Below are 24,685 nucleotides of genomic sequence, written 5' to 3'. Positions count from 1 at the left end.
CTCTCTCTCTCTCTCTCTTTGCGGAACCAGGGATTGAACTCAAACCCTTGCGCTTGCCAGGGAAGTGCTTGTTCTACTGAGCCATCTGCCCGGCCACCTCCTCTCAAAACAAAACAAAACAACAACAACAAAACACATGTATCTCACAATCTTTTCTTTTGTACCAGGAATTGAACGCAGGACTTTGTGCTTGCCAGGCAGGTGCTGTGCCACAGAGTTATACCCTTGGTCCGACACCTTTTGATTAATGCTAGATTAGGCTCTCAATGGGTTCTCTCAATCCTCACCAAAAAGTCTATTTCCAAAAACCAAATCTACATTTGAGGGCTTGATGTCTGAAGCCATTCAAAAGTGAAAAGAAGATACCAGAACCCTCTTGGGAGGCAAAGGGTCACTGCACGGAGCTCCTGCCCAGTAAGGACCTGGACGGGACAGGCTTGTCGGGAGAATAAGTCTAGGAGAGTAAGGCCAGAACTGGGTGGAAGGGCTAGGGAGGCCCAAGAGCGACCCAGCCGGCCCTAGCAGAGACAGGCCTTCCGCTCCCAGGGTGCAGAGGGAAGGGAGGTGTTCCGGCCTGGCTCCAAACATGAATGTTCCAAGGAAATCTGCATACCTTTGCCCTGGCTTTTGCTGGAAGGACAGAGATGCCCTGGCTTTTGCTGGATGGACAGAGAAAAGGGAAGGGAAGTAGGCGAGAAGGCGGCCATGGACCTGCAGGGGTCGTGAGGTGGGGGCACAGGCCCAGCCCACTACCCCTGCACCACACCTCTTGTTCCTGCACCTCCCTCCCCTGGCTGCTGGAGGAGCAGGGTGCAACAGCTATCTTCTAGATTGATTGCCCCGTCCCTGGGAGACAGCTGCTCCAAAAACTCATCAGGTCTGCTCATAAATCAAGGTGAAACAAGGATGACAGGCGTGAGCGACAGACACTGCCACCAGGCGCGGCAGCGAGTGTGGCTGTGAGTGGACGCTGACACCCGGGGCTCAGTCGCCGGCAGCACATCAGCTCGTGTCCAGCTTGGAGGCTGCGTAGGAGGCACAGAGGGATGATGAGAGGGGACAGAACGCAAGTGGTCCCCAGACGTCCGGGGCTTGCCCGTCAGATGTGTCTGGGTCTGTCCCTGAACAGAGTGTGCAGTCCCAAGGCCGAGGCCGGGACTAGCTCTCTTCCTTGTCTATCTACCTGCATTCCACACCGGAAGTCACACTCCGAGAGGTGAGGAGAAGCAGTGAGGAGCCAGGGAGGACTCAGAGGTGAGAAGCCTGACACTGTGTCACATGAGGACTGCTGGGCCTGGGCAGGCTCAGCTGGAGGGTGACGTGGGGGCAGGAGACTTCTTTCTAGTATCTCATGAGTAGAAGCCGAGGTAGCGACGGCACTGGATCTGCGTAGCCCAGGGCTCTCTCAGGACCACTTACTCACTCATCTCATCCATTCCACAAAGATGTACTGTGTGTCACTTGAGGGCTGGCACTATCTCGGTCCCTTGGGGACAGCTCCTGAAGACAGCCATGTGCTCCTTCCTCCTGGGAACTATAGTCCAGGGAGACAACAGTGGAGGACACAGAAGACATGAGCACTGGCTAATGGGAGCATGATGATCCCCAGGTGGGGGGTCTAAGACAAAGGGCAGAAGATCACCTGGTGGTGGGGGAGTCACAAAAGAGACCCTGAGCCAGAAGGGACTGCAAGCGCCTTTCAGCTGTTTCACTCCCTGAGTCTGTGTGGTCACCACCTGCTCTAGGCTCAGGAGGGGAGCAGCTCACTGCAGGGCAGCGCTAAGGAGCCAGGGGCCCCTCGCAGGCCCCTCTCCAGCCTCCAGGCTGTTTTGTCCGTGTGCAACTGCACACTGCTTGCACACAGACTTCTGACAGCTGAGCTAAGGTCTACAAGCTGGCCTCACCATATTGATTCACCTTGAGGCACCACCCTCCCCTTGGGAGGGAGGAAGAAGACAGGTGCGGAAGACGAGTCATTATCGCGGGAGCTGGGACACAAAGAGGCACAGATTCCGGCTGCGAGCAGCGCTCAGACAGAGGAGGCATTCTCCTTTCCCGTCTAGAGACATCAGGGTGAGAATAAAATTCACAGGAGGACTGCCTGCCCACCACGAGACCAGGATGGTTTGCATCTCTTGGCAAAAAGCACATCCAGTGCTGGGTGTTGAGATGAAGCAAGGGAGACCTCCTCTTAATGTCAGCTTCCACGAATCAGAGGCCACGAACTGTGAATGTGGTGGTCATGACGGCGCTGTACATGAGGAGTCACTCTCACAATGCTCAAGCATTGTGAGTATCTTAGAGAGGTTAGAAGAGAAGCGCTGCTCTCCAGGGAACCCCACCCCTTCTTCTTCTGTGGGGTAAGAAGTCACCCTGGGAACTGTCAGCCTGTCCTCAAGGCCTTGCTCCTTGGCAGAGGACAGAGGGGCCAACATCCTTCTGCCCATCTGCCAAAGGTGATACTGATTTATAAGAGCCTGACAGTAAATAAACACCCACACCTCTCCTGAACCTCTTGCCTCCTGAGCAGGCCTAGAGCTGCAGGAAGAACAGGCCCTTACTGCCAGGCTAAGATGTGACCTCATGCAAGTGGCTTCTGGTTGGGATCAGATGAGGGAGGAGCTGGTGTCTGAGGTTGCAGCCCAGGGTGTGGATGCTCATCTTTGCAGAATCCAACAAGTGCTCCACGATACACGTATGTGGGTCTGCAGCTCCTGGCTCACAACGCCCTCAAGGCAGGCCATGGCACTGGACTCTGTCTTCCTAAGGCAGTAAGTCCCCCCGGCTTTCTGTCTTGCAGTTGGTCATCAAGCTCGTCTGATGGATCCTGAGACCCTCATTTCCCAGGTGTCCTGTCCCAAACCTGTAGAAATTCAATCAGCCTCTTCCCAGCACCTGTGGCCCGGTCCTTCCCACATGCTGGGCACTGCACTGGGCCTCTGCTTGGCAGGGCCGCTTCCAGGAGAGCTGCCCCCTCAACCCCCTGACCTCCGACCTGGACCCCTGGGGTCCTGAGGCAACCTCATATGGTTCTCTAAGCCTTGTGTGAGGCTCTTGCTCCAGCCCTTGCACACACAAAAGAAGGCCACACATCAAGGTGGCTGTTGGAAGGCTGGTGCTCTCTTCTCCGTCCAGAGAACCAATACGTCAGGGCTAATGATAACAAACGGCTGCTGTGTGTCCATCACCATCTCGGGCAGCAGAGCTCAGGCAGGAGGCTGGATCAAGGGAAGGACCGGGCACCAGCTGTCCTTCACTGCTGCGTGGCCCTTAGGAATGCAGGGGCACTGGTGTGTTCTCCCCTGAGCTGGGTTGTCAGGAAGGCTGGTGGGGATAACAGGGTATCATCACCCTGAGCTGAGAACCCCTGGGGACCACAACACTTTCTCTGCACTAAACACAGGAACCCGTAACTGGACACTTGTCACTTAAATAGCCAGAACAAATAAAAACAAGAGCCACATCTGGCAGGAGATAGGAGGGGCACACAGGAGCCTGCAGGTGGAGGTGTGAGTGAAGCCCAGAAGGTGTCTTGTCTTGGAAATGGCCAAAGGGAGGGAGGATCCCTGCCTGCACCAAGTTCAAGTTCTCTAGTTACACTGGCTTCAATTCCTCACTCTGCCTTTTTTTTTTTTTTCTTCCTGTTCTTTATCTTTTCCTCTCTTCAGTTTTTTGCTTTTCTCTTCTTGTTTTCAGTATTAGGGGTCAAATCTGGGCGCACTCTACTACTGAGCTACATTCCTGGCCCTTTTTTATTCTGAGACAGGGTGCTGCTGAATTGCTCAGGCAGGCCTCAGATGTGGTCCTTCTGCTTCAGACTCCTGACCAGCTGGGATCAGAAGCTTGTGCCGCTGAGCCCAGTGACGACTCCTCTAAGTGTGCAGTCTTGGGTGGACTGTTACACTGCCTTAAAACTGGAAATGACAGAGCCTGGTACAGTGATGCACGCCTGTTATCCCAATACTGTATCTACTGGAGGCTGAGACAGAAGACTGCAAGTTCAAGGGTGGGCCCAGACTATATAGCAAGACCCCATCTTCAAAAACCAAAACCAAATCAAAACAGAGAGAGAGGTGACAGGTGGCATCGAGGGGGGAAAACAAGCAGGTGCAGTGACTGACAGCTTAGTCCACAGCAATCACTCAAAAAAACATACAAATCCTCATTATCATCTCAGAATCTCACTCCCCATTCCAAGACACATGATGGTCCCACATCCTGGGCTGCCTGTTTTTGTCTAAGAAGGAGATCAGGATCACACCGGTGACCTCCCCCTGGCTGGAGAGATCCTCAGTTCAAGGTCTCGAGTCCCCCAGTGCCACCTGGGGGTGTACTCTCTCTGAACAGGCTCTCTGGAGCCCCAGCTGCCCCGTCCTTCCTGTTCACTGCCCTGTACATGAGCACAGGCCACGGACATCCTGCACATACCCAGAGAGGACAGGACACCCTTCGGTCTGCTGGGAGGAGCACCCTCTGTTTGCTCCTCAGCCCTGCATGATCTTGCCAGCCTGGCCTGTAACAAGCCACCCCAAAGTCATCTGCATTTCTCCTGGAGGGAAGGACTCTTTCCCATGCTTGCTGGCCCCTGCGCTTTCCAGAGAGTTAGAACAGTGTTGAAGTCATCCACTTCAGAGGTCTAGGTTCAGCCCTATGGCTCAGTGCTGCTTCCTGAGGGGCTCACAGCAGAGCTCCTCTTTCCTTGTGCAGGAGGCGGGCAGTGATGCAGGCAGGCGCACGTCTCTGAAGTGACCAAGTCTCAGTAGGCAGTCAAGAGTTCTGGCTTTGTTATCCTTCCCCTCTCCCCATCCTTGGAGCATGCAGGTGGTGCCTGGGAGGCCTAGCCTCAATTTTTCATTCCTAAGTTGTCAGAGCAGCTCAGTCTGTAACCACAGGGAAGTCTGAGCTGGGCCTCTGCTGCTGGCTGATTAATCTCCTTCTTGGAGACTGAAAACAAAATTTCAGACACTGTCTCTTTCTTCCTCTGAATGCTGCTTGGCCCCTTCCTCCCGAGCAGCCAGCTGGATGTAGAGAAAGCTCAGGAAGGAGAAAAGATAAGAGGAAGAAGAGGATGAAGAGAAGAAGGAAGAAGAGGAGGAGGAGCAGGAAGAGGAAGAAGGGGAGGAGGAGGAGGAGGAGGAGGAAGAGGAGGAAAGCCAATACTAAGATAAGGATGTCTGAGTGCCCTAGTCTCATCATGAGTGCTGGAGCTCCGCTGCTGTGGCTCACAATGGCTCAGCAGGTGTGTGTGAGTGACATCAGATGCCCAGGCCCCTTGAGAGGCCCAGTGGTTCCCTACGGCCAGGCCTGTCACCACGGCTGGGCCAGGCACCTTGATCCACTGAGCACAGGGGATCTGGGACTTATCCTCTCTTGCTGCATCAGTGTCCACAGAGCTCCTCGGCGGGACAGGAGGCCCATCTGGTGGCCAGATCAGCACACATCTTGGCCACACGCAGGTCAGAGCTCCTGGGGATGACTAGGGCTGCTCAGAGGAGTGCAGGGGCCACATGCACGAGAGCAGCAGTGAGCAGAGTGCCCGGCTGGCCCGGACTGATCCCAGTGGAAGTGTGCTATGCTGGCACACAGCTGGCTATTCTCCAGCAAAAGTGAACGAAATGCCCACTTCATCCTAATGGCCTCAGCACAGAAAGTGGGTTTGTCTTCTGTAAACTGACCTCAGTGTTTGCAGAGAGCACTTCTAGAAAAGCAAGAATAGAATTAAGACCAAAATGTAACACGTGCCCAGGTTTCTCTGGACTCCCTTTACTCAAAGGAGTGAAAGCATGGCTCTGAACAGTGCCAGAGAGCCCTGGAGAGTGGCCTGGAGGCTGGTGGGTTGGGCTGCAGACGTAGGAGGGCTGGCTGCTTGTGAGAGGGAAGGCGGACAGGCCACCTGCACGGGTAAGAAGGGTCCTTCCTGGACCTCGAGAAGCACCAGTGAGTGGCTGTGAAAGAATTCAGGTGGCAGTTGGCAGTAGTAGGCAACAGATGGCCGAGGCTCCCAGGACCCCTGGCTGTTGGCGGTGACAGATCAGAGCTGTCCCACTGGGAGGCCCCCAACAGGCACCAGTCCTGAGCCTGGGGACAGGTGCAAACCAGAGCCTGCTGTTCCCAGGTAACCGTCTCCTCCCAGGGACCTCCGCCTTGCCTTCCACCACTGCCAAGTCCCACCTTTCCCTATGGCTCGGAAAACAATCTGGGGCACTTGGGGGTGGGGTGGAGAGACAGGGCTGAGCAACTTCACCAGGCAGGCTCTACTTCTCCACGGATGCCTGGAGAGGACGGTGTCTGACCCACTTAGAGGGGAACACAGAGACAGAGGAACGCTCGGCGTCTGCTCTGAATCCACAAGCAGAGGGGAGGGAGCCCTGTGGGTCCTGGAAGCCCAGACCTGAGTAGGGCGGCCATGCTATAGCAGCCTTTATTAGAAAGAATCTAGTTTTAATAACACCAATAGACCCCTCAAGCTGAGCCAGCTGTTCAGGTCCCCAAGTGGGAAGTGTCTGTGGGAATGCATGCAATGGGACTGAAGTAATGGTGCCTCGGTGGCCCCTTCTAGCCCAAAGCCCCGCCCTGGGCATCTGGACGTGAGGCCACAGCTGCTCGGTCTGTCCCAGCAGCACGATGCTTTGGCTGCCTCACTCCTGTGTTCTGGTCCACTTGCTGCTGACAGGGCTGGAGGCTCTAGGGAAGCTTTCCGCCACCCAGGAGATGGGCTGCTTCTCATTTTCCACAGGTGGAGCTTCCCAAAAGGTGGGAGGGTAGAGGCTGATGGTAGAAAGGGGGGGTCCCCTCTCTGTGCATACCAAGGGACCACAGTGGGGGCGTGGCCAGGTCAGGCTGCAAGGATCTCAGATTGGGCACCCAGGGTGGACCCCTAGCATTACCACTGTTTCCAGATGTGGCTGAGGTCATGTCCTTGACCTCCTGGATGGCCTCTAGTGGGGCTCGGTGTGAGGCTTCTTTTGGGATGTGACAGCCAGCTGAATGGACAACAAGGGTGGTTCTCACCACGGCTCCTATTGCAGCCTCAAACGACTCTATGGGGCTTGTTCTTGTGTATGGCATAGATGTCTGACCTATGCATGGGAGGGAACAGGCGAGGCCCAGGGAGGCAACCAGGAGATGCAAGGCCAGCCACCACAGCAAAGCCCTCTGTTCTCACTTGGGGCTGCCTGGAGACCAAGGGGGAGCTGACTGAAGACCAAGAGGGGGGGCCGACACCCGACCTGCTCACGCTCTCGCTCGCCAGAGCAGCAAGCGGAGACTCTCCTTGCACATCTGAATTCCAAGACATCTGAAATCCAGGTATCCCAAACCCACCAGCCTGGTATCTCCAGGATATTCGGAGCACAACAGAATCAACATTGACACTTGCCATTCACATTTTGACATTTTCCCGGGACAAGTGGCTATTTGCAAAGTCCCTTAACCCATTAAGTCCCATTCTGACAGCAGAAGAGGGCTGGCCTGAGGCTCCTTGGGAGAGCTTGGGGGCCTGCAATCTCCCCGGCCTCATTTCAACAGATGGCACAACAAATTCCTAATTAAGCACGAGAAAGTTTCCGGCTCAGCACATTTATTCATGATTTTCCGGTCCCTTTGGTGCTCATTCTTCCCCTTTGTCTTCCTGGAACCCAAGCCAGCTTATTGCCACCCTGAGCTCCCTACTTGGCTCTTGGAAAGGCACAGCCCTAATCTGGGGAGAGGGAAGAGGACGGCATGTGGCAGGCGGGGGTATGGAAGGGAGGGCCAGGGGGACGGGCCACACAGCTGCTTTTCAGAGGCAGAAAGAAGAGAGTTTGCTGCTGACAACTTGGCAGAAGCTTAAGAAGACAAGCAGGGCTTCCGAGACCACTGCCTATTTGGCGATCCAGAAAACCTGGGGGAGGGGCTTGGCTCAGGGGAGGGATTGCCGGGGTGGGGTCCAGCCCCTGCTCCAAGTTGGCCTGAAATGTCCAGTAGGCAGGCTGAGGATGCTCGCATGAACAGGGCTGCTCCCTTGGTGTTATTTGGTGGCTCTGGGGAGGAGTCCCTGACCTCCCTTCTCTTTCTCTGACGTGCCACAGCAGACACCCACATCTAGTCTAGGAAGAGAAAGGCCCAGGCTGTGCCACTGCCCCAGCTGGGACAGAGCCCTGGAACGCTACGGTTCAGCTTACTAAGCCAGGCAGTCTTCCTTTTTCTGAGTGGCTACGCTACTGGGTGCAGTGCTTTGCAAGCTCAGTGGTCCAAGAGTCTCATGGAGAAAAGTGACTTCTTGTACTGTCACCCACAGCAGGTCCCTGCAGGCTCCTGACACTTGATTATATCTCAGAGAAAGGGGAGAGAAGAGGAAAACAGCTGCAAAGACAACATGTCAAGACAGCGACAGCACCACCAACAGACGTGCGCCCATGACCTTCACAAGCCAGTCTCTGCCCAGGCACCTGCTTCACCCAGTGCTTCCCGTGGGGCCATGGTCACCTGGCACTGACTGCTGCAGGGGGCTGCCTCCTAGGGCCCAGGAACCCCAGGCAGGGTGGGAGCTCCTCTAATGGCAGGGGCTTGGAGACAGTCCACCTGCAGTGGCTGGGGCTGCCCACAGGAGCAGGGGAGGCAAAACAGTACCACATCATGAGTGGATGGGCAGCCCACTGCCAGGCAACAGCCGCACTGAGTTTTCCAAAGCTCAGGACAGCTGATTCCACTCTGAGCCAGATTCTGGGGCAGGAGAGGATGGAAATGGGCACGGGCCATTGGAAGGCATCCTCTAGGGCCCTGCGGCTGCTGGAACTTGGATTCAAGTCTGAGATTCCAGTCCGTAGGGACTTTTATTTGCCATCAGCTACCTCCTTTCCCTTTTACAGGCTTCCACTTGAAGATGAATGAATGTACCACTTGTCAGATGCAGAGGGGAATGGGTTGCACTCACCAGTACTACAAAAGTCACTATCTGTCATTACCCAAGAGCCAGTCCCCTCTTTGCCTGACAAGAGAATCCATTACTCCAGCAAAAGCACGTGCATCCCTCCACCCGTGCCCTTTACACCTGTCCTCCTGGGCCAGGGAATGAGAACAGGAAAGACCTCAGCTTTCGAGTCAGGGCTTACCAAGCCCCTTCTTATCACTTCTGTAGTAAACAGGGCAGGGGTCAGGTTTTCAGGGCTGCAACCTGGCTGCAGGGACTGGGGCATCAGAGTTAGGCTGGGAAGATGAGGATGAAGCACATTCTTCTCCAGATCCTGCTCACCCAGAAAACCCCTGGAGATCAGCAGGGCTCAAAAACACAGAAGCACAGAAAAAGAAGGAAGATAGTCTATGTTTCTGTCCCCTGCTGACCCCAGTGCCGGCCACAACCCCTGGGGGTATCTATCCCAACAGCTGCCAGTAGGGCTTGAGTGACCCTCGTGTTTGCTCTAAGTGACAAGTTTTCATTTCTTTCTGGTGGTCATGTTAATTTACCCCCAGGCTTTGGAACTGGGATGAAGTGGGACAGCACCCTGCTGGTGACCAGAACCCATGGAGGGGGCAGGCCAGGAATTCTGCCCACCCGCGTTCCCAGACAACGCACTCTTGTGGGCCTCATCAGCACCTCAGAACTGAACTTGGTCCTGTTCTTGTGTCCTTAAGAGGATGGACAGAGAGCAGGAAGAGGGCACTGCAGGCTTGGTGAAAACGTGGCCCTCATGGAGCAGTGGGGGCCCCAAGGCACCGAGCTCCCAGTCGGGGGCTGCATGGAAAGGTGGGCCAGCTGCCTGACCAGAAGGTCCCTTCTAACCAAGGATGCTAGGGCGCCCATGTGTTCAGGCGCTCTTCGCACTGGGGACTAGAGAAGCCTGAGGTCATTTGGGTGAAACTCCTCAGCACATCCCCACACAGTCCAGGTCCTGCAGGAAACCAGGGCGGTGGGTACCTGGTCCTGAGGAGGGGAAGTGGGTGGGAAAGGTGTCTGGGAGCAACAGAAGGTTCCACACTGGGGCAGAGCAGCTCCTGGTGCCTGAACATGTGCCCTGGGTCCAGGCCCTCTCTCTAAACAGCAAAGGTTTTCTCTGCTTTTATTATTTTTTTAAAATGGTAGGAATGGCTTTATACTTTTATCTCCATCCCTGCCCCCCTTTTTCATTTTTATTATTTTTTTAAATTTATGTATTTAGTACAAGGTCTACAGGGTCTCAGTACACAGATCAGACTTGTAGTGATCCTTCATGTTTTTCAGCCTCTCGAGGGCTGGGACTACACGCCTGCGGCACCATGTCCAGTCTCAGGCAGTCTCAGCACACCCTGGGGGGTGGGGCCGGCACGGCAGGCTGGATCCTGCCCCTTTTTGAGACAGGTTCTTGCTAAGTTGCTCAAGTGGTCTCAAACTTTCAATCCTGTTGTAGCCTCCTGAGTGCTGGGATTACAGCTGTGCTACCTCACCTGTGGTTTTTGTTGTTGTTGTTTTTTTCCTTTTTTCCTTTTTCTTTTTGAGATGGGGGTCTCTGCATATTGCTCTGGCTGGTCTTGAACTCTCAAGCTCAAGTGATCCTCCTGCCTCAGCCTCTTGAGTGCTGTGACTACACAAGACCCATTGTACCCACAATACCCAGGCAGCCTTCTTTGCTTTTAGATACAAAAAAGTAAGTGTACAACAGAGGCCCAGGGCACACGCTGGCCAATGAAGGGGCAGGAGCCCCACACCTCTTGTCCTTGGGCCAGTTACGTAAGTTCCCTCAGGTGGCTGGCTGGCTGGCTGGTATGGTGGAGGTGACTGCACTCCTGTGACTAACCTGCTTTAGGGGGAAGAGACCCTCCACTGCAGCAGGTGTGCTCGCACGCAGCATGTCCTGGCCAGTGAAACCTGCTGTGGATGGGCTGCCTTCCCACACTTGTGGTCCAGGACGTGGGAGGCAGTGAGTGGCTGCCGCCACGGCCTGCTGGGCTTCACAGCTGTGCCGCATGGCGACCCACAAGAAGGCAGAGTGCTGCTGCTCCTGTGCCCTACAGGGCGCACGGCCTACTCAGGCCAACCTGTGGGCTGGTGGGAACCCGGTGTGGGACATGGGGAGTCAGCAGATGGGATTCTGGCCTGGCTCCATCTGTGCAACATGGCCTTGAAGAGGCCACTTACCTTCCTTTTGGTACTCAGTTTCCCTACCAGGAAAGGGCAGGCAAAGCACCTTGCCTTGGGCCCTGCCTTCTAGGAAGGCTGGAGGGCCAGGCAGGCCTTGTCAGCAACAGCCAGCCAGCTGTGCTGGGAGCCTGCTCAGCCTCTCAGAAGAGGTGGAGGAAGGACACAGGAGGAAGGATGAGAACAGCGACGTTTCTCACTCACCGATCCATCTCATCAAAGAGGTGAGGATCTGCAGGTACTTGGTCTTCTGGACGTCAAAGAAGGTGAACGGTCCCAGAAGGAGTGTGAAGACAGCCTGGGCGAGGAAAAGAGTGTGAGAGAACACAGGGGTGGTTGTGTAGGGCTCAGCACTGTGGGGCAGCACAAGCACACAGCCCTTGCCCACAGGGAAGGAGGCGCTGCGCTAAGCCCAGAGCATGTCTGGCTGGCCGAGGCTCCCTGGGTCCGGCTGCCTCATCAAGGCTGAGTACCAAGTGCCAGGCCCTGGCTCTCTACCTCGGTGCATGCTTACTGTTCTGATGCTACTGCACTTCCTGGGCAAGGCCACCACCCCCACTACCCTGGTCTCTGGCAGGCACTGGATCCAGCACAGCGCTGGCCGTGAGTGCAGATTAGGTACAAAATGGCAACAAGATGAGGATCCAAGAGGATCACCGGACATGCCCTCACAACTACTGGGAGGAAGGGATGTGGCAGGGAGGGCAGATGGGGGCTCTGCTAAGACAGCTTGGGAGAGGATGCCCCTCCTGCAGGGCTTGGAGAGGAGCGTTAATCAGGAATCTACTCATCAGTCACAGCCTCAGCTTAAGTGGCAGGGAAGCCGAGAGACCAGGAGCCAGACTTCCAGGGTGACTTGCTCAGAGGCTTGTCCTGGCTTAAGGAGAAAAGGTGCTACACCTAGAAAGCCTGGGCAGAGGAGCCAGGCAGGGAGACGGGCGCTGCATCCTGGTCCTTCTTAGTTGGCCACTCTTGAAAGAAGAGGGGCAAGTGTTTACTTAAAAAAACAAAAACAAAACAAAAAACCTGGCAGCAAAACTGTCTTAGAAAACTGGTCTGTAGGATCTCTCTGCAGAAGTCAGGGTGAACATGGTACAGTCATGGGGCGAGGAGTGGGGGGCAGGCTTTCCATGCCAAATTGGTTGCTCAAGAAGCAGAGGAATTAAAAGCTGCTTGCTGGAGTTAAGAGGATGGTACCATTTCCAATCTGCTACTCGGAAGCAGGCAAGGCAGCAGGCCTTATTAACATTTACACTGTGCCATTTTATCACGTTAATGCTAATGACACTCACCAGAGACGAGGCAGCGGGCACAGAAGCCTGAAGGTGGGGAGATGGCCCGCTGCGGGGAGGAGGGCTCTGGCCTGTGCTTTGGGTGAATTCATCACAGCTGCCAGCCTGGGGCCAGTCCCGTGATAGGCAGGCAGGCGGGAGCTCCGCAGAAGGGGGTGAGCCTGCCCTGCCTCTGCCACAAGGAGAGCAGGATGTGGGGGAGGCTGTGACCTCTTATCCAAGTCCATTATCACTGTGAGATGAATGACAGAAGGACTCAAGTGCTGTGCGTAAGGATAAGGCTCTAATTAGCTGGGGTGGGCGAACATCCTGGCAGCCTCCAGGGCCAGGAGATTTCTGGAAAGAGCTTTCTGCTGGGGTCCTCCAAACCAGCCCTCCTTCCATTCAGTAGAGGGGGAAGGAGAAACGTTTCCCTGAGGCTGGGGCGACAGGAAGAGGCAGAGCAAGGGTGTGCTCCTGGTTCCAGCAAGAGCAGCCCCTCCACAGACCACGCAGAGCTGGGACACAGGCACTAACACACATGCAACAGCCACCTCTGGGGGAGCCAGTCTGTATGCAGCACCATCAGTAAGTCATTTAGGAAAATTACCACTTCAGGGGAACTTTCCACTGATGAATTTCTCTTTTGAAGGATGGAGAAGGGGATGTCAGGTGGAAGGATAAATACAAAGTCACTTGCCACCAATATTTCCAGACAACTGTGGCCCCTGAGAGCTGGCCTCCTGCTGTGCCCAGGGGTTTGGGTGGCTCACCTCCGCCCTGTGAGCCACTGGAAATCTCTAGCTTTGGGGGAAGAACGCTTGCTGGATGGTTTATGCAGAAGTCAGATCTTATCTGAGAAACCTAGTAATGACTGGTCTCCAGAGCATTCCATGACGTAAAAAAGGGCAGGAGAAGCAGAGCTGTCCCCAAGGTCAGCAGAAAATCCTACAGCTGCAGACATCAGGCACAGCCCTCCATGGGTGCTTCTTAGAGGGCTGCTCCTTCTCTACCCTCCTCTCCTCCTCCTCCTCCTCCTCCTCCTCCTCTTCCTCAGTGCTTGTGTGTCAAGATCCCAGGACGAGGGGACCCCACCATGTAGAAGCTGGAGGGAAGGAGTCCTGGCTGCTGAGGGCAGTCCTGAGTACGAGGCCAGGCATACGCTCCTCTAGGAGGCACTGACCAAGAGCTAGGGAAGTGGCATTAGGGTCTGGACGAAGGCCCACCCCCACTGGGTATTCTCGCCCCGTCCTGGGGCAGCAGGGGACAGAGGTTCTTTGGAAGACCTGACCAACAGTGGTGACACCCATGGCTGACAGCTGCTGGGATGTTTCCTTTCCACACTGAGGAGCAGAGACTGGCCACACCACACTGGGTCCGCCGAGTTGCAGCCATAGGCAGACTGCTGAACAGCAGCCTCGCACCAGCTGCGAACTCACGCATGCGGGGAGCCCAGATGAAGATGGAGACCCGGCGCTGGGGCTAATTAAAGAACAGGTGTCCTCTGCAAATTAGCTGGAGCCCGAACTCAGCAGCTGCAGGAGTGGGCATCAGAGTGATGGAGGACAAAGGATAAGAGTGGCAGTTGCTGCCAAAGTCTTTGATTCGATTTCTCTTTTTTTTAAATTTTTTAAAATGTATTTGGTCCAGGGTCTCACTACATAGCTGACTCATAGTGATCCTCCTGTTTTTTGCCTCCCCAGTGCTGGGATTACAGGCATGAACCACCACGCCTGGCCTCGGTGGCTGGCTCAGTGTGCCCGGGGGCAGGGCCAGCATGGCATGTGGTGCCAGAGACTGAACCCCAGTCCCTGTGCTTGCCTAAGCAGGTGCTTAGTCCGCTGAGCTATCTCACTGGCCCCGAAGTCTTTGAGAAAAGGGAGGCTTGGGCTGAGGGATGAGCCGTCTCCTGATGGCCTGGTAGGAAGGTTCACCTCTGAATGCTTATCAGTCAGATGCGACACTTTGTGTTTTCTTTTTCTTTCTTAAAAAAGATGAAATAAAAAGCCAAGAGACAGCCTATCCTCTTGGGTCTTCCAGTCTAGCTCATGTGACATTATAAATTAGTTGGCTTTGGAACAGTTTTCTAACCCCCAAATGCCACTGATCAGTTCAAATTCAGTCTCTCTTCAAGGACTCTTGTCACCCAGCTCATTACAGGAGGCAGGGACACCAGTCGCTGCAGCCAAATGTGTTTTTAAAAAAAGAATGACTCTTTGATTTCTAATGAAATCTTCAAACGAGACTCTGGAAGTCAAGTCTGGACAGACTGGGGAAATGGAAATGGGGCCACTCGAACCTCTCTTTCTGGGCCAGTGAGTTTCGCTGCACACCAAAGGCCCCACGGCTGCCTTGCCAGAGGCTTGGTGGGCACCGGGCAGCTCATGTTCCCAAGGCGTGGCAGGCAGCGCCCGGCCGTGGGGTCTGGCTCACAGGGCTGCCTGCCCTCCTTGCCTCCCCCCGCCATGAAGATGAAAGGCACTGTCTTCTCCGGTTGCTCAGGCTGTGGACGTCCAGCCACCTCCAGTTCCTTCCCTACCCTCTGTTAGGTTTCTGTGGCTGCTATAACAAATTACCACACACCGAGTAGCTTCAAATCCCAGAAGTTAGTCAAGTGTTGTGGGTGACTTGGGAGGCTGAGGCAGGAGGATCACCGCAAGCTCGAGGCCAGCCTGGGCCGCATAGTGAGTTCAAGGCCAGCTTGCACTATGCAGTGAGAGTTTATTTCAAAAGCAAGCAAACAAACCCAGAAATTTACTCTCTCCCAGGCGAGAAGTCCTAAAGCTAGCAGGGCAAGGGTCCAACAGCAGCAGCCCTTCCTCCACCCCAGGCATATCCTACGCGTGAACACAGGATGGAGCTGGCAGGAGCTTCAGTGCTCCAGTTTCTGCCAGAACTAGGACCAGTGGCACTGTGGAGGCCAGAAGGCTCCTGATGCGCTGCTCAAGCCTCTGCCCCTGGAGACAGGCTGACACCCATCTTCAGGACTAGGGGCTGAAAGGGACTGTAGTGGGCTGAGCACGTTGGCTTCCTGGATGGCACTGGCTCTGCCGAGACCCACAAGTGGCATCTGGGTACGCGAGGCTGAGCCACTGACCCCAGCTTCCCACATTTCTCTTGGACTGCTTTGGACTCAGCTGCTCAATTCCAGAATGGGAGAAAGAAATGCTGTGCTACTTCGGTGAGCAGGTCTTCAAATCAGGTCTGCTGATCTGATCCGTGCCACTCCCAGAAGGGGCGGGCACTCCGTCCACTCGACTCTACTCTACCCTGCTGAATACGAATGTGCCCAGCACTGGTGACACGTGGTGCCCTTTGTTTAGTTGTCCCTAAATGATAAACCACGACCCAGTATGGACACGAGAACAGAAAATAAAGCAGCTTTGGGCTGGGGAAGGAGCAGCATAAGCGCCTGCCTAGCAAGCACAAAGTCCTGGGTTCGATCCACAGTACAACAGGAAATAAAAGCGGCTTGACACCTAATTCTCCGTCCTCCAATTTTTCTGTATATTTAGCTGGCCAGAAAAACAAAATGAAAATTTAAATGTGGTGCCAATACCAAATTAAACACCTAGTTTCAGAAGCTACAATGTCTCTGGGTGCCACCTCCTGCCTGGTTTCCATCTCAGCCACTCCGACCCTGCCATCCCCCTGGCTGTTGGCATTCTTTGCTGCGCCACCCTACCAAAGTTGTCCTGTGATGATGCCACCACACAAGGCCACAGACCCTCTGCATCCACAAAACCCTCACACAGATTCATTTGTTTCTCATGCCCATCTATGTGGGGACCAGGGCAGGTGACAATACCATTCATTTACTGATGAGGAGGCGGAAGTACTAGAGACCCAGAGCCAGAGCAAAAGAGCAGCAGGAGGACAGACGCTCCTGACCCGAACCCTCTTCAGTGAAAGCCCTGCACAACGCATCTGCCCCGGTAGGAACACTGCTCCCCTCGATACTTCCTGTCCCCATGTCAAGCAAATCCCCACTCTCATGCCTTCACCCTCCTGACTCCTCCTGGCAGAGAATCTCCCTCTTTACTTTCCTAAGTCCCCACCTTCCACAGCCCGCTCAAGTACCAACTCCTCTGCAGTTATTTTTGTCCTCCCTGGGGGCTCTTGACTGAAATACCAAGTAGACAGTCAGTGCCACAGGACTTTGCTCTTGTAGGGAACAGGGAGGTGCTCCCCGGCATGGGTTGACTGTGCATCTCCACAGCAGTATGGTACTCTGAGGACAAGGACTGAATACTTTGAGTTCCAGCACGTAGGAAGGGCTCCATGCACAGAGGCACACATGTCAACAAGTATGTGCAGGATATGTTAAGTTTGGTGGGGGCAGTTCCTGGGGGAAAGGTGTCATCCTGGAGCACAAGAAGGGGCAACTCAGTTTTGTAGATCTGCCCTGTACCCCCTGCCATCTACTTGCCACAGGCTGTGCCTGAGCTAGCAGAAAGCACAGCATGCAGCCACACAAAAGTACTCCTGCTTTGCCTGAAAACAGTTCACTCTATTGTGGAAAATGCTTCCCATTGAGGGGGCTGGGGGTGCAGCTCAGTGGTGGAGTGCGTGGCTAGCACACACAGGCCAGTGGTGGTGAGCCCATGGCATGTGTGCCGCAGCGGGCTGTTTGCATTTGTGAAAGGCTAACCATCACTGCACTGGGCCCTGTGTTTCGTGCGTGCGTGTGTGCACGCGCGCGCACACACACACACACACCCCAACATGCTTTGATCTATCAAGAACAAATCAAGTGAAAGCAGCACAGCTCTCTATTTACCCCCTCAGGGGAGTGTCATATTCACTTGTCATGAAGGGCAAGAGAAGCTAGAGGAATACAGGGCTCTCGGCTCCCGGCTCCAGCGGCCTCACCCAGGTGCCCACAAAGGAAGAAATTCCTCAAGGACCGTGACCATGCTGAGAATCTGCTTGGCCCCCAGAAGAGGTGATGTCTGAGAAGAAGCCTAACGAAACAGCCTAAAGGTCTTCCAAGGGGTAGCTCTCCCCACACCTACCACAGTCAAGATCAGCCACTATGTCTTCGCCTACGAAACAAAAGGAAAATGCCAAAGCCTGTTTCTCATCATCTCTTCTACTGCTCAGCTGAGGCCGAGGCCCCTGCGGCTTCTAATTCAAACAAACTTTAGTGAAGTTCAATACACAGTTCATTCTCTTCTCAAAAGAGAGGAGAGTCTGGTCCTTGGAGGAAAGGGAAGATGGGAGCGAGTGTAATGCAAAGCTGAAGTGCCAGCCACAAGGCAGAACAAATGTCCTCAGACCCTTCTGAGCAACGACGCATCCAAGCCAGCCCCTGGAACAAAGTGGGATGCCCTAGTCACCCTCTGCAACAAGTAACAGTGACGAGCACTGAGCAGGAGCAGCACACTCAATGCCCTGATGACCCAGCCTGGGCGGGACCCTCTGGCCCTCCCAGGCCTGTATCCCAGGGCAGTGGCACAAATGCCAGCTGGTGGCAGAAGTGCAAAGCTGTGCTAATGCAGTGTCCTTCATCTCCGGAGCCGGGAGGAGGCTTGGGACTGCAGGAGAGTGTGCTCTGCCTCGAGGGCCACTGAACAATAATAACTGGGTAGTTCTCCAAATGAGTTTGAAAGCAAGACTTTTGTTTTTGGCACCTGCAGAATAGTGAAACATAGCTTCTCAGAGCCAGGTATTCAGGTGTCAGCAGCTTTCCTCCCCTTCACCGCTCAGCTCAGCTCCCCAGGTCTCAAAGGGGCAGGCCAGCAGCTCTGCTCGGAACCCTTTTGCTCCAGGGATGGGGTGGGGGTGAGGCAACCTGCATTTCTCTTTCATTTAGCAGGGGTGACAAAGGCATCCCTGTCATAAGGCAACAAGTCTTGGAAGGCTGAACGGGGCTACCCTAAACATGGGGATCTGGGGTCACTGATGACGGAATACAGCTTGGGGCTCCGGAGGTCCAGAGAGCAGGTTCAGGCGGAGATGGCCGCACACTTGCCACACAGCTGAACTTCTGGAGGGTATTTCACATGACAAGGGGTGGAAAGCCCAGCCTAGGAGGCTGCTTTTACTGGGTGCTGAGGGTTAAGAGCTAATTGGGGTTAATAGCAACTCAGCATGAACCCATCACTAAATGGGATCTGAACTGGCAATGCGTCCTTGAAGTGCAGTAAAGAAATGTTCGAAGATTCTATTTTTATTTCTCAAGAGGCTGCACATATTTCAGTTTGGGAGTTTTAATTTTCCTAACTCCAGCTACAGCTTCTGGGGGCTCATCCTCCTAAGTGAGGTGAGCCCAGAGGCAGCACGAGATGGAGGCGCCACAGCTTTGGGTCATGTGGACAGTGTGGGGATTACATCTTGACACTCCTACTAACTGCAATCTCTGTTGAGTTACTGACCTTACGTGCACACAGACGATATTCATCAGCCACTAGCCTTGGCTCTGCCTGACCTGCTGGCATCAGCACATACCAGGCAAGCATATCCCAGCCCATTCATCCGGGAATAGCACAGTATTGAAGCCAAGCAAGACCTCTATGCACAGGATGTTAAGTGAATGCCATTCCCCCATACCTCCTTTTTTAAAGCCGGGATCTTGCTACATTGCTCAGGTTGGCCTCAAACTGCTAGGCTCAAGGGCTCTTCCTTGCCTAAGCCTCCCAAATAGTTGGGACTGCAGGTGTCTGAGTAAGCTTGGCTCTGATACTATTCTTATTTGATATCCCTTGCATCCACCCAAGTTCAACAGGTGTCCAAACACTTTCTGGCAAGAGCCAAAGGTCTTTCTAACTGAACAGCACGCAAAATACGACTGCCAGAGAAAGAGAACAGAGCTGCATCAGACACTGTGTCTGAGGCACGTACCAACTCGATGGAACCACCATCCTTGGACTGAATCTTCTTTACCCAAACTGTAGGACAAGAGGTGTCATGCCACCAGAGGGTGTCTGAGCCCTGCAGAAGGATTATGTATTCACAAAAGAACATGTAGGGAGCTTTCATAAAGTCCTCCCCAAGAAAGAGAACAGCAGTGACCCTCCTGAAGCCTTGTCCAATGATGAGTTTGCCCCGAGAACTGGAGAAGCCTGTTGTGGGAGAGGAACTTGCGCAGGACAAAGTGTCAGGCTACAGACGCCAACCCAACCATGATGAAGATATTATAAGCTTTCTCCTGCCAACTGTCACACTGCATTTACCAGATATGAAAGAGGAATCGACGGACAGACGGAGGCTGGGCTGCTTCTCTCAGCACACTGACCCACCCTCCAGCACTGACTAGGAGCACAGGATGTGCTGCTTGAAGGGGTTCCTGGGTTCCAGTGTCCCTGGTTCTACCCCATCCTCCCAATCTCTGCACTTAGAGATGAATGGATGGAGGGAAAGGTGGAGAGATTTAGACAACTGAAGATGAAGCCCGATGGCTGACACACAGGCCATCTCAAAGTATATGCCTCTTGTGCATTAGAAGTCTAGAAATCTTGCTTCTATCCCACTGCACTCTTGAGGAAAAAAGCACATCTGTTGCCGAACCACTCAGTCCCACTTTGCATGGCGTGTGAAGACAATACGTCCATGGCATTCAGCAAATGCCAAGTCTGTCCCTACTGGAGGACGCCAAGGTCCAGGCAGAGACAAAGGTAGGCTGACAGACAAAGATTCCAGCAGAAAGTTCTACAGCAGCTGCCCAGCTACCCAAGGGAGGAAAGAAACCAAGCCACCGAGCAAGAGACCCACAGCCAGCAGGGGACCTACACTTCCACACGGGCACTTGCTTGGGGCACAAGGTACAAATGCAGACTTGGCCACATGGAGATGCTGCAGCCACCTCTACTATAGTGCTGCTGGGACCCTAAGAGGGTGGCCCTGGGGACGCAGATCAGCAGATGGTGCTGCTTTCTGCTAGATGTTGACACTGGGGACCCTGCTGCTGAGGCCCAGGGGTCCAGCTGCTGCAAGCCCCATCCCCAAGGATGCAAACCCAGTCCTATGGCTGGGAAGGGGTCAGCATGGATGAGAACAGAGGAGCCTCCCATGTGGGGCTGAGGGAGCATGGTGTGGTCTGGGGAGCTGGCAGGCCCAGGATTATGCAGAACAGAACTCCCTGGACTCCTCCACATCAGCTTCAAGCAAGGAGTGTGGCAGCTAATGGGAAGCCCAGGGCCCTGGAGCATCTGTCTCTTTGTCATCCAACTCCTGACAAACTGGAGCTCCTTGGAGGGCGTGGACAGGAGGTCCCTGGAAGGCAGTTCTTGAGTTTGCTCCCATTACTCCTGAACAGAGTGACTGAAAAGCCACCCCTGAATGTCTGACACTTGAAAACATCCCCAGATCTCTCCTTAAACATTCTTTTTCTTTTTCTAGGCAGCTGAAAGTGGTCTAAGAAATAACCCAAGTTTTTCTGAACCACCTTTGAGAACATTGCCTTGTCCCACTCAGATGAGGTACTTCATGACCTGCATTTATGGGGACCCTGGGAGGCACAGCAAGAGCACGTGTTTCAGCCAAGAGAGACCTCACAGTCTGGCATGGCCCCTTTGGAATGGGCTCTCCTGAGTGAGGAGGGCAGGCCTGCATTGGTCTGATGGCTCGAGGCTGATATGGCCACTGTTTCTCTTCCTCTGCCATTGGAGGACACACCAGCCTGTGAGGTCTTTTTCTCAGCTGAGAAGCCAGATGGTGCCCGGTGGTGGGCAGAGTTCCAAGTATCTGATGCCAGAGCTGTGACTCTTGTGGTTTGGGGGAAAAGATAAATATTGTGGAAAACCCAGTTATTGGCTTAGTGATAGCCATTAGGGCTTCTAAAGGATGTCTGGCTCTTCACAAGGGTGACAAAGAGGTGGAAGCCAGGATCTGCAAATTCAGGTGAGAAGATGACAGCACAGCCTTGGGCCAGGAAGGTTAGGACAGGGATATATCAGAAGGGGGACATGCAAGGGGTGCAGATGGAGCTGGCTCTGCTGGGGCAGCGGTGAGCAGTGCTCAGGAGGCCCAGGCACAGGGAGGGATCTGTGCTGAGGTCTAGCCCAGCTGACAGTGGTCTGGTCAGGCAAACACTTAATGGAATAACTGTTGGCCCTAGATACAAGGTGAAAGGGATACAGCCCCGCCTACAGGGACACTGGAGGCCAAGTGTCTGAATAATTACGTATGGCAGGAGATTGAAGAGGAGCAAGTCTGGGCCACAGGTGTCTCTGAGGAGGGGACCCCTGAATGCAGTGCGAGCCAAGGGGCTCATGGGACTAAAGGAGGCCAAGACACTAGGGCCAGAAGCTGTGAAGGCAGGAGACCTGAGGCAGTGAGGGTGGGCAGCGAGACAGGGAGGGCTGCAGAAGGAGCCTGGATAGACCCTGCCGCCCACCACATGAGGAGCTCAGGAGCTGCCTCACAGAGAGCCGCTTCAGAGGGGCTTGCCAGGCCTGAACAACTGAAATGACAGGAAGAGACTGTCTTTGTGACCTGGGGCAATGTTCATGCTGTAAGGTGGCTGGCTGGAAATGTGCTCCTCAGGCCCGGAGCTGCTCTCCGTGACTGGGGCTGGGGGTGTAGCTCAGCTCAGCAGCAGAGCATTTGCCCAGCACGTGAGGCCCTGGATTTGACTCCCAGCATAAAAATACAGGAGATTTTAGTCATGTGGACTGAGCCTGAGTAGGAGGAAGGGAGCATCTTATCCTGCGACGGAGGAGTGAAAACACTGTTACAGGTCCTCCCAGGAGCCTGGTGAAGGTAGCTTAGTGGATGTACACTGCTTAAGACAGGCTCTGGAAGACCAACAAAGGCCTGAAGAAGACAGGATGTGGGGGAGGTAGGGCTTTCTGAAGCAGTCAGGGTTTTCAAGGGGGCAGCTCCAGAAACAGCCCTCCTGTTTCTGGCTAGCCTGGGTCCAGGTACAGGGGCAAAGACTAAACTTTGGCACCACAGGCTTGGGTTAGTCCTTTGTAGCTACTGAAGCAGCTCTTAGCCTTGTTCATTCACACTGTACATCAAGGAGGGCGAGAGGATGGGCCCTGTGATCTCACCCATCGGGAAAGTGGGTCACGTCTGCTTGTGTCCACTGTGGGGTGGGCAGGAGGGCAGCTTGGATCCTCACTGGTCTGAAGAGCAAGAGGACTCCAGAGAAACAGGTGGACTGGTTTGTGAGTAATGGAAGGATAGGGACCCTCTGAACCATTTACCCAGTCCTATGGCCCCAGGGGAAAAAGGCACCACAGCCCAACCAGCTGTCAGGGCTGAACCTGCCCAGGTATCGGGGATGGTGGGCCATGCAGGGGCCCTCGGGCCTGTGGAGCTATTCACAGACTGCTGCCAACTGGAACCCCTCTGCTCCTGGTCCTCTGCCCTGAACAGCAGGGTTCTGCTGCCTCACCTGCCTGGCGCTGGTGCTGTGCTCCATGAGAGGCACCAGGTGATCACTTGAGAGGCTCTTGGCTGCCTCCCTTCCTCATTCCACACTCCTTGAGCAGGAAGAGTGATGGAGGTGGGACCGCTCCACACTGGAGCTGGAGGAGGTGGGGAGGGAAGTCAGGTGCCCAGAGCGCAGGAGCTCTGCAGAGGAGTGCACAGGCCAAGCTGGCTCCTCCTCGTCCCTGCTGACGTCTGACCTCGAAATAGACAGGGAACTGAGTAACCTTGGAGGCGGGAACGAGGGGAGATGGTACATCAAGCTGGCTGATATAAACGAGCTGTCGAACTGGGTGTAACAAATTACACTAAGAGCCCCCAGCTTCCTCCCTACTTGGTGGTCGGTGTGAGATGCCCTCCATTGGCAGCTGGCTCACTGGGGTCTGGGGCCCACCAGCTGCGGAGTCACAGGAAGCTATGGGGAAGCTGAGAGCACCATCTGGTAGGGACACAGGAGGTGGGTTCCAGGTGACAGAGCAGCCACTGGCAGGTAGATACTGCAGTGCCCCTTTTCTTCGGAGGACAGAGACTGAACAAGCCTGTGCAGGGATGGGTACTGCTGCTTCCTGTCTGCCCAAGAGCATCTTAGGTGTTGATCCCAGTATGTCACCAACAGCACTAGGCTGGAGACCTGTGGATGGCCTGGCCAGCTCCTAGTCCCTGACTGCTGCCTCCGCAGTGTAGGCTTTGGGAAGCGGTTCTGTAAGGAAGATCCCAGTGGCCTCTCCCTGGCAGACCGGGTGCTGGCGAGACCCTTGCCACTGTGAAACAGGCTCCTGGGCCTCCTTGTCTTGGAATCTGCCACATGAGGCAGCGGACCCAGGAACCTACATGCTTAGCAAAGGCCTTCAGAACCAGGTCTGGTTGTGCACACTTGTAATTGTAGCACTCGTGAGGCTGAGGCAGGAGGATTGCCATAAGTACAACACCAGCATGATGACAAAGTGAGTTCAAACCAACTGAACTACACAGTGAGATCTTGTCTCAAAACCCCAAAAATATAAATAAACAACAACAAAAGGCCTTAAGGGACCAGGCTGAGAAGCACCGCTGAGGCTCTTGCTCCTGATCTAGGGAAGACAGCAGCCCGGAAGTGTTCCTACAGACAGCTTACCTATCCCTCAAGTAGAGCACAGCCACCCGGCAGCAGCAGGGGAAGGAGGCAGAGCCTCCTATTGTCACTATAGGCCTTGGGGCCTTTTAGCCCCAAGGGGCACTTGGCGCCCCCCTGGGGCCCTACCTGCTTGTCCCATTAAGGTCTCTGGGGACTGTCTCAATCTGTGGTTAAGGAAGCTCTTGCCATGGCCAAACTAAGCCTTCCCTCAGTGGCTTGTGACTCGTCCTTCTAGATTCACACTCTCAAGCAGCAATTGTTAGCGACACCTCCTTCTGCACTTGGAGGCTTATTAAGATGTACCTTGGTTTCCTCTCAGCTAATCCACAAGACTTCCCGAGCTCATGCTAATTAATCATATGGCATTATTAATATGCACTGTAATTGTTTAGCTCTGCTTCACGCCCTTCATACCCATGTCCCATGCGTCTTTCTGCTGTCTGCACACCTCCGGGCTCTGGGGTTCCTGCTTTCTCAGGGCTGTGGGTACTACCGATGTGTGCACAGCTGGGTCTCCTCTGCACACAGATGTGGCTTACCAGCCAGGTGTGGACCAGAGTCACTGGCTGGGACACTGTCCATGCAGAAGAGCACAGTCATTATTTTAGAGTGAGTGCTCTATTTAATTAAAAATTACTGCCAGGGCCCTGAGGCGCTATTTAGAAAGACACCAGGTTCTGCTTACAATATTCACCCTGCAGCAGAGAGCACGCATCACTCAGGGAGGAGTCTGCCTCCCTGAACCCAGCAGGGCCGCCTAGCGCCAGGGGCTAATGATCAGTGGGACCCAGAGAGCGGAGGAAAAGGAGGGGGAGGGGAATGGGGAGGGGG

At 54.5% G+C, this 24,685-nt stretch overlaps 1 protein-coding gene across 2 annotated transcripts in view; it reads right to left on the bottom strand.

Annotated features, from left to right (window-relative positions):
- Tmem104 (transmembrane protein 104) overlaps positions 1–24,685 on the bottom strand; it is a 54,144-nt gene that overhangs the window by 6,240 nt on the left and 23,219 nt on the right. For both annotated transcript variants that reach the window (XM_004630073.3, XM_004630074.3), the window contains exon 9: positions 11,297–11,390. In XM_004630073.3, coding sequence (XP_004630130.1) covers positions 11,297–11,390 — 94 coding nt within the window. The remainder of the gene's footprint in view (positions 1–11,296; positions 11,391–24,685) is intronic.

This window comes from Octodon degus, unplaced genomic scaffold (genome assembly GCF_000260255.1).
Source record: "Octodon degus isolate 3935 unplaced genomic scaffold, OctDeg1.0 scaffold00033, whole genome shotgun sequence".
NCBI classification, from domain to species: Eukaryota; Metazoa; Chordata; class Mammalia; order Rodentia; family Octodontidae; genus Octodon; species Octodon degus.
Note: the sequence above shows the minus strand (reverse complement) of the source record. Positions and strands in the feature narration are given on the sequence as shown.